The following is a 9950-nucleotide window of genomic DNA, read 5'->3' as shown; positions in this document are numbered from 1 at the left end:
CTGTGGTCTTACCGAAAACTGTAATGAGAGCGGCGAGGCAGGCGGTTTTGAGGAAAAGTGTACCACGGGGGAGGTCAATACCCCCTGGAAAATTCATTCCAGGATATATTCAATGTATCTTTCAACTACCGTATTATCTGTGTATATGTTGGGATCGGGGGGGGTATTCCATTCCCAATAGACCCCCTGGTGCCTTGTCGAAGACTGTATTCAGAGTGGTGAGACAGAGCGTTTTGGGAAGGATCTAACACCGGTGGCCCGGGGGAATAGAATACCCCCCAGGAAATTCCACTCTAGGTAAAATGCAATGTTCCTTTCAATTATTTTCATATAAGGTGGAGGATATACCTACTTATTCTATAGCCTCCACACCACCCGGCGCTGAGCTGCCGAAAACTGTAGTAAGAGCGGTAAAGCTGACGGGTTTTGGAGGAGAATGTAGGGTCTGGGGATGAGCCCACTGCTTACGTAGGTAAATTTTATTTCTCACCTCTGAGTACTCCTGATCGAACAGCCTCGTCGCCTGGTGCAGTGCGGCCGAGACGAGTATGTAAACTAAGCACTTATAAACGTTGGGCATCGTGCAGAATTTTCGCGCCAACGGCGCGTGACAGACGTAGATGTATCGCTGAACCGCCAACGCCAGCGTCAGCCAAATGCTCGCCGTATGGAACATGTTCGGAATGACCTGCGAACAAACGCTAGTACGCTCCCGACACTTCACGAACGAACTCACCTCGTGCATCACCGTCCAAGCGTAGCAAACGCTGATGGGCCAAAGCGGTTTGTAGTGGTTGCCGAACGTGTACATGTAAATCAGCCACGGCGCGGGGAACAGCAACGTAAACATATCACAGAGTGCCATCGCCATCAGGACGACGTTCGTCGGCGTCCGCATGTGCCTCTTGCTCAGCACGACGACGATAAGCGTGTTCGCTATGATCGTTACGAACAACAGAAAGGGCATAACGTAACCGTACATCGGCACCGCGTAGTTTATCGGTAGCTCGCAGGTGACGTTGACGAAATCCCTTATCGCGTCGCAGGAGAAGTTTTGGTCGGTCGAGCGGGCGTCGAGCGCGCTCGTAGCGTTCTCGTCGCCGTAGGAAGCGTTGGGGGTGTAGATTGCGGTGGGTAAGGCAAAGTATTCCTGCATTGTGTCCGTTATCTGTGCCATTGCGATTTAGGCCCGTATCGTCCGCATTACGCTCTACGTCAGTCTTCTTGGTTTATTTTCAATGATGCTGAAACAATAATAATAACATTAGCGCATTGAAATCCTTCGTTTCAGTTGCGTTTCAGTTTCGTTTCAGTTTCGTTTCAGTTTCGTTTCGTTTCGTTTCGTTTCGTTTCGTTTCGTTTCAGTTTCGTTTCAGTTTCAGTTCAGAGTAAGTAGCATAATACCTTGCAGGAACCCAAAATGAGACTTCTGACCACAAATTTACAGTTTCCTGCATTTCTGTGATCCTGGTAAATAAGGGAAATGTTATCAGAGGAACGGCATATATGTGAGCACAAGTTTTAGAGATTCATCAACTCTGGAAAGAGTAATCTTTATTAGGATAACAGAACGTATGGGGTTCTGTACAGGTTTCCACGTTTCGTCACAAAAACAACTTCGCAACGAGAGATTTGGCACAGAAAACTAGAATCAACCTGAATGTCTGCGATCCCGGTACAGCAGTTCTGATAAGGAACGTTTATATGAATAGATCAGAATGCGTGTGAAGTTATCCGAATAAAAATTTTACAGCTTCCTGCCTTCCGTGCCCCTGGTATAAAAATTCTAAACCCGCAATATTTATCAGTACACCACGAGAATGTTTGAGAAGTCGGATGGTCACATGTTTCTCAGTTTTTCTCACTTTAATAAGACAAATTTAAACCAGGAGATCAGAACGAGACATTGTTTGATCATAAGTTTCACAGCCTTCTGCGTTTCTGTAATCTTGATACGTTATTTTCTGATTTGAGATATTTTTTGTACATAAATTTTAGTTTCTGATAAAGGAAACATATATCAAAGGGTCTGACTTTATAACTTTTCGCAATTTTGTGACCCTGATACGATAATTTGAAAATTATTTTGAAAGGCAGAATGCGCGAGAAGAGCATTGCATGTGTATAACTAGCCGTATCAGGAACACAGGAATGACAGAGAACCCCTTCTCATATTATGCTCTCCTAATACATCCCGGAACAACAAACCTGATACGAAAAATTTATATCAGGAGATCAAATGAGACATTACCTGATCACAAGATTTATAACGTCCTGTATTTCTGTGGTTCTGATTTGGATTAGAGAAGATTGTACTATGAAATCTCCATGCGCCAGAAGGTGTCCTGACGTGCCAACACAAGGGTTTTGAGAAATACGTATCAGGAGATCATAATTGGTGAGAAAGTATCTAATGACAACTGCCGTTTCTGTAATCCTGATGGACCAACATTTGTGTATGATTTCAAAGTACAAATTCTGTGATACTGATACTAATTTGAAAAAAAAAGAGGTTGTCTGGTGACAAATTATACAGATTACCGGGTTTTTGTAATCACGATTCACATTAGACTATACAGCCTACAGGTTTTCCGTTTCTGTGTTCCTAATACAACAATTTGAGATTAGTCTGTTAGCAGCAGAGTAGAATACGTTAAAGGGTGTTTTAAGTGTAAACGTTAGGGTTTCTGTTACACTGATACAACAATTTCAAATAATGCTAACAGGAGATCAGAATGCACAAAAATATATAGAAATGTATGTAGTCCTAATATGTAAATACTGATAAAGATTATGAAAAGAAATATCTGTATACTTGGGAAGGCGTCTAAAACAAATTTTATATCTTCCTGCATTCCTGTGATCCTGCTACAATGCTTATATAATACCCCCCAGTAAAAGGAAAATTCGATGGCCTTTTTCCCACAATCATCACCATGAGATCATTCTTATACATAAACATACTCTTCGTATGCTGGGGGTATTCCATACCCCCCAGGCCCCCTGGCGTTACATTATTCCTCAAAGCGGTACTTAAGCATTTATACCAGGAACTCAAAATGCAAAAGAGTTCTGACCCCAAGTTTACAGTTTCCTGTATTTCTGTGATCCTGGTAAATAAGAGAAATAGTTATCAGAGGACAGCATATATGTGAGCACAAGTGATACAGATTCATTCAACTTTGGAAAGAGTAATCTTTATCAGGACAACGAATGTATGAGACGTTGTCGGATCATAAGCGTTACTTACAGCTTCTCACCTTTCGTCACAACAAAAACAACTTCGCAACGAGAGGTTTGGCTCAGGAAACTAGAATCAACCTGGATGTCTGTGATGCCGGTACAGCAGTTCTGATAAGGAACGTTTATATGAACAGATCAAAATGCGTGAGAAGTTATCCGAATAAAAATTTTACAGCTTCCTGCCTTTCTGTGATCCTGGTACAAAAATTCTGCACCTGCAATATTTATCAGTACACTAGAATGTTTGAGAAGTTGGCTGGACACATCTTTCGTACTTTGATAAGACAAATTTGTACCAGGAGATCAGAACGTTATTTTTCAAAGGGCCAAAGATAATACGTGAGATATTTTTTGATACATACCTTTAGTTTCTGATAAGGGAAGCATATATCAAAGGGTCTGACTTTATAACTTTTCGCAATTTTGTGACCCTGATACGATAATTTGAAAATTATTTTGAAAGGCAGAATGCGCGAGAAGAGCATTGCATGTGTATAACTAGCCGTATCAGGAACACAGGAATGACAGAGAACCCCTTCTCATATTATGCTCTTCTAATACATCCCGGAACAACAAACCTGATACGAAAAATTTATATCAGGAGATCAAATGAGACATTACCTGATCACAAGATTTATAACGTCCTGTATTTCTGTGGTTCTGATTTGGATTAGAGAAGATTGTACTATGAAATCTCCATGCGCCAGAAGGTGTCCTGACGTGCCAACACAAGGGTTTTGAGAAATACGTATCAGGAGATCATAATTGGTGAGAAAGTATCTAATGACAACTGCCGTTTCTGTAATCCTGATGGACCAACATTTGTGTATGATTTCAAAGTACAAATTCTGTGATACTGATACTAATTTGAAAAAAAAAGAGGTTGTCTGGTGACAAATTATACAGATTACCGGGTTTTTGTAATCACGATTCACATTAGACTATACAGCCTACAGGTTTTCCGTTTCTGTGTTCCTAATACAACAATTTGAGATTAGTCTGTTAGCAGCAGAGTAGAATACGTTAAAGGGTGTTTTAAGTGTAAACGTTAGGGTTTCTGTTACACTGATACAACAATTTCAAATAATGCTAACAGGAGATCAGAATGCACAAAAATATATAGAAATGTATGTAGTCCTAATATGTAAATACTGATAAAGATTATGAAAAGAAATATCTGTATACTTGGGAAGGCGTCTAAAACAAATTTTATATCTTCCTGCATTCCTGTGATCCTGCTACAATGCTTATATAATACCCCCCAGTAAAAGGAAAATTCGATGGCCTTTTTCCCACAATCATCACCATGAGATCATTCTTATACATAAACATACTCTTCGTATGCTGGGGGTATTCCATACCCCCCAGGCCCCCTGGCGTTACATTATTCCTCAAAGCGGTACTTAAGCATTTATACCAGGAACTCAAAATGCAAAAGAGTTCTGACCCCAAGTTTACAGTTTCCTGTATTTCTGTGATCCTGGTAAATAAGAGAAATAGTTATCAGAGGACAGCATATATGTGAGCACAAGTGATACAGATTCATTCAACTTTGGAAAGAGTAATCTTTATCAGGACAACGAATGTATGAGACGTTGTCGGATCATAAGCGTTACTTACAGCTTCTCACCTTTCGTCACAACAAAAACAACTTCGCAACGAGAGGTTTGGCTCAGGAAACTAGAATCAACCTGGATGTCTGTGATGCCGGTACAGCAGTTCTGATAAGGAACGTTTATATGAACAGATCAAAATGCGTGAGAAGTTATCCGAATAAAAATTTTACAGCTTCCTGCCTTTCTGTGATCCTGGTACAAAAATTCTGCACCTGCAATATTTATCAGTACACTAGAATGTTTGAGAAGTTGGCTGGACACATCTTTCTTACTTTGATAAGACAAATTTGTACCAGGAGATCAGAACGTTATTTTTCAAAGGGCCAAAGATAATACGTGAGATATTTTTTGATACATACCTTTAGTTTCTGATGAGGGAAGCATATATCAAAGGGTCTGACTTTATAACTTTTCGCAATTCTGTGAGCCTGATACGATAATTTGAAAATTATTTTGAAAGTCAGAATGCGCGAGAAGAGCATTGAATGTGTATAACTAGCCGTTCAGGAACACAGGAATGACAGAGAACCCCTTCTCATATTATGCTCTCCTAATACATCCCGGAACAACAAACCTGATACGAAAAATTTATATCAGGAGATCAAATGAGACATTACCTGATCACAAGATTTATAACGTCCTGTATTTCTGTGGTTCTGATTTGGATTAGAGAAGATTGTACTATGAAATCTCCATGCGCCAGAAGGTGTCCGGACGTGCCAACACAAGGGTTTTGAGAAATACGTATCAGGAGATCATAATTGGTGAGAAAGTATCTAATGACAACTGCCGTTTCTGTAATCCTGATGGACCAACATTTGTGTATGATTTCAAAGTACAAATTCTGTGATACTGATACTAATTTGAAAAAAAAAAGAGGTTGTCTGGTGACAAATTATACAGATTACCGGGTTTTTGTAATCACGATTCACATTAGACTATACAGCCTACAGGTTTTCCGTTTCTGTGTTCCTAATACAACAATTTGAGATTAGTCTGTTAGCAGCAGAGTAGAATACGTTAAAGGGTGTTTTAAGTGTAAACGTTAGGGTTTCTGTTACACTGATACAACAATTTCAAATAATGCTAACAGGAGATCAGAAAGCACAAAAATATATAAAAATGTATGTAGTCCTAATATGTAAATACTGATGAAGATTATGAAAAGAAATATTTGTATACTTGGGAAGGCGTCTAAAGCAAATTTTATATCTTCCTGCATTCCTGTGATCCTGCTACAATGTTTATATAATACCCCCCAGTAAAAGGAAAATTCGATGGCCTTTTTCCCACAATCATCACCATGAGATCATTCTTATACATAAATATACTCTTCGTATACTGGGGGTATTCCATACCCCCTAGGCCCCCTGGCGTTACATTATTCCTCAAAGCGGTACTTCACCATTTATACCAGGAACTCAAAATGCAAAAGAGTTCTGACCACAAATTTACAGTTTCCTGCATTTCTGTGATCCTGCTAAATACGGGAAATAGCTATCAGAGGAACGGCATATATGTGCGCACAAGTGATACAGATTCATTCAACTTTGGAAAGAGTAATCTTTATCAGGACAACAGAATGTATGAGACGTTGTCGGATCATAAGCGTTACAGCTTCTCACCTTTCGTCACAACAAAAACAACTTCGCAACGAGAGGTTTGGCTCAGGAAACTAGAATCAACCTGGATGTCTGTGATGCCGGTACAGCAGTTCTGATAAGGAACGTTTATATGAACAGATCAAAATGCGTGAGAAGTTATCCGAATAAAAATTTTACAGCTTCCTGCCTTTCTGTGATCCTGGTACAAAAATTCTGCATCCGCAATATTTATCAGTACACGAGAATGTTTGAGAAGTCGGCTGGTCACATGTTTCTCAGTTTTTCTCACTTTGATAAGACAAATTTATACCAGGAGATCAGAAAGACAAATTGTTTGATCATAAGTTTCACAGCCTTCCGCGTTCCTGTAGTCTTGATACGTTATTTTCAAAGGGCAAAAGGTCATAATACGTGGGATATTTTTTGAAGATAAATTTTAGTTTCTAATAAGGGAAGCATATATCAAAGAGTCAAAGTTCGCAATTCTGTGACCCTGATACGATAATTTTAAACTTATTTTGAAAGTCAGAATGCGCCAGAAGTGCATTGAATGTGTATAACTAGCCGTATCAGGAACATAGGAATGACAGAGAACCCCTTCTCATATTCTGCTCTCTTAATACAGAACTATTAATCAATCTCAGGCTGACCACATACTTGCCTGGTTTTTTGCCACAGTTGTTTGAAGTGCGGGTTAACGAGACTTCCCCCGACGCCCCTCCAAACTTTTCGTTTAGTACAGAAGTTTCCCCGAACAAAATTTAATACAATCTTTAACAAAAATATTAAAATTTTTCTAAACTTTTCAAAGACAGGTACACGGCATTTCATTTTAAAAATTTCTCTCTCCCGTTCTCTCAAATACAACTTTGAATTTATGGCGCTCACAAACATCCACCTTCCACTTTAACAAGAAAATGTAAATTCTATTCCGGAAATTTGCATAGAAAAATGGATTACGGGATAAAGCGTATGTATGATGTGCGTTCAATTCGTTGAAGGTTTTGTTGCCGTCTCTAGAAATTCAATTAAGTTGAAGTGGGCCTGGCCGACAGCAAAAAAGCCACACTTTCCAGGTGTTAGATTACTACTTACATTGATGTCGGGCAACGCCCATACGACTGTCGGTTGGTGCGAATATTCCAGTTTCCAGTCGTAATTAGAAATGGTGCGGAATTAAATCTTGTTGCAATTAAACTTCGGCCGGCGCTAAATGTACATAACTCCCGAGTTCGTAATTATCGTTCGGTTTAATTAACAAATCAAGTAGCGTTTGGACGACGGAAAAATTTAGATCATCGCCGTCCCGTACGGAACAATCGCGTCTAAGTATTTGATTAACGCTTTCGCGATGTGCACCTAAATTTAACCGCACGCATACGTGGGAATTTCGCGAGTATTTGAACAGTGTTAAGCTTAATTAATGCCGCGAATAACAATGAGTAGTATATGGAACTTCCGACAATTACAACTTCGTAACTTACGGAACGGGAAACCGGCTTTCACGCGTTTAACTAATCTACACCGGCTTTGCGTATTATATGCGAATTTGTAGACAATTCGCAAAAAAAAAACAGTAGAAGCACGACGAATACGTCCGGCGTTCCCCATCGCTGACCCACACAGAATAGTCTTATCGAAGTATACGACATCCATTCCTAGTTTATGTATGGTAACGAACGTTTCAATTTTACTGCCCAGTTTATGGTACCATAAACCGACAGAATAGAAATCGGTCACAAGAATACAAAGCATCGTGATCCTATGCCAACTAGGACTACATAAATAAAATGCTTCTTCCACAGATAGCCACATCAGACACCTCTCAACCCTCACTGATCCCCGGATATAAATTTCTCTTCTCAAAATTGCATTCGGATAACTGAACCGGAGAAATCTAAGTCTCCCGAATTCTTATGTCTTGATGTATATTCTCCTCAAAACTTCTACATCAAGATCACAGGAGTGCACCAAGCTAAACAAAATTGTGGTATCGTCTGGTATTGGCTTCACTTTTAGAAATTGTTATACGAAAGCCGCCATATAATGTACAGCATCTTGCTTCTTATGACTGCGAATAACAATATTGAAAATCGGTGCCTGTACCAGGAGATCATAATGTGTGAGAAGGAATCCGATCACAATTTCTTTAGTTTACTGCGGTTCTGTTATAGTGGTACATGAGAAGTCAAATTTGTACCAGGAGATCCTAATGTTTAAGAAGTTGGCTGACTTTGCATTTCTGTGATCTTGATATAACCACTTGTGAAAGACAAATTTATATCGGGAAATCAGTATTCGTTCGGTTACCTGTGCTTTTGTGATCCCGGCACAACAAGCTTGACACGAAAAATTTATATCAGGAGATCAAATGAGACCCGACCACAAGAGTTATAACTTCCTGTATTTCTGTGATACTGATTTGGTTTAGAGAAGATTGTACCATGAAATCTGCATGCGCCAGAATGTGTTCAACTGCCCATAAATGCTAGAACTGACGTGCCAACGCAAGAGTTGTGAGAAATATGTATCAGGAGATCATAATTGGTGAGAAAGTATCTAGTTTCTGTAATCCTGATGAACCAACATTTGTGTATGATTTCAAAGTACAAATTCTGTGATACTGATGAAAATTTGAAAAAGAGGAGAAATTTGTATTATATTACAACCTACAGGTTTTTCCGTTTCTGTGTTCCTAATACAACAATTTGAGATTAGTCTGTTAGCAGTCGACTAGAATAAGTTAAAGATTGTGTTAAGTGTTAAGGATTTCTGTTACACTGATACAATTAAAAAAATGCTAACAGGAGATCAAAATGCACAAAAATATCTAAAATTGTCTGTAGCCCTAATATACAAATACTGATGAAGATAATGCAAAGGAATATTTGTATGATTGGGAAGGCCCTAAAGCAAATTTGATATCTTCCTGCATTCCTGTGATCCTGCTACAATTTTTATAAGCCCCCCTCCCCCTCCTCCCCGACCCGCCAGTGCTGAGTTCAATATCGTCTTACCGAAGACTGTAATGAGAGTTGTCAAGTAGGCGGTTTTGGTGGAGAATGATGGGGATTATTCCATGGCCCCCGGCCCCAAGGCGTTGTGTTTTCCCTCAAAGCGGTCTGCTTGATCACTCTCATTCAAGTTCTCGATAAAACGCCACCGAACGTACCACCGGGGGGTCTGGGGGGTATGGAATACCCCCCAGCAAACGGAAAATTCAATGATACATAAATATACTCTTCGTATGCTGGGGGTTGTTCCATACCCCCAGGCCTTTCGGCGTTGAGTTTTCCCTCAAAACGGCCTGCTTGATCACTCTCATTCAAGTTCTCGATAAAACGACACCGAACGTACCATCGGGGGGTCTGGGGGGTATGGAATACCCCCCAGCAAACGGAAGATTCAATGATACATAAATACACTCTTCGTATGCTGAGGGTTATTCCATACCCCCAGGCCTTCCGGCGTTGAGTTTTCCCTCAAA

The 9950-nt window shown here is 39.8% G+C and overlaps 1 protein-coding gene across 1 annotated transcript; it reads right to left on the bottom strand.

Moving 5' to 3' along the window:
* Window positions 1-352: 352 nt before the first annotated feature.
* Window positions 353-1239, bottom strand: LOC116180774 (sex peptide receptor-like). The gene is made up of 2 exons (XM_031500900.1): window positions 737-1239; window positions 353-688 (listed from the first exon to the last, which is right to left on the bottom strand). The coding sequence occupies exons 1-2, from the start codon at window positions 1175-1177 to the stop codon at window positions 353-355; spliced, it is 777 nt and encodes a 258-aa protein (XP_031356760.1). The 5' UTR covers window positions 1178-1239.
* Window positions 1240-9950: the final 8711 nt, after the last annotated feature.

Source organism: Photinus pyralis, unplaced genomic scaffold (assembly GCF_008802855.1).
Source record: "Photinus pyralis isolate 1611_PpyrPB1 unplaced genomic scaffold, Ppyr1.3 Ppyr1.4_LG9, whole genome shotgun sequence".
Taxonomy (NCBI): Eukaryota; Metazoa; Arthropoda; class Insecta; order Coleoptera; family Lampyridae; genus Photinus; species Photinus pyralis.
This window is presented reverse-complemented; position numbering and strand designations above follow the sequence as displayed.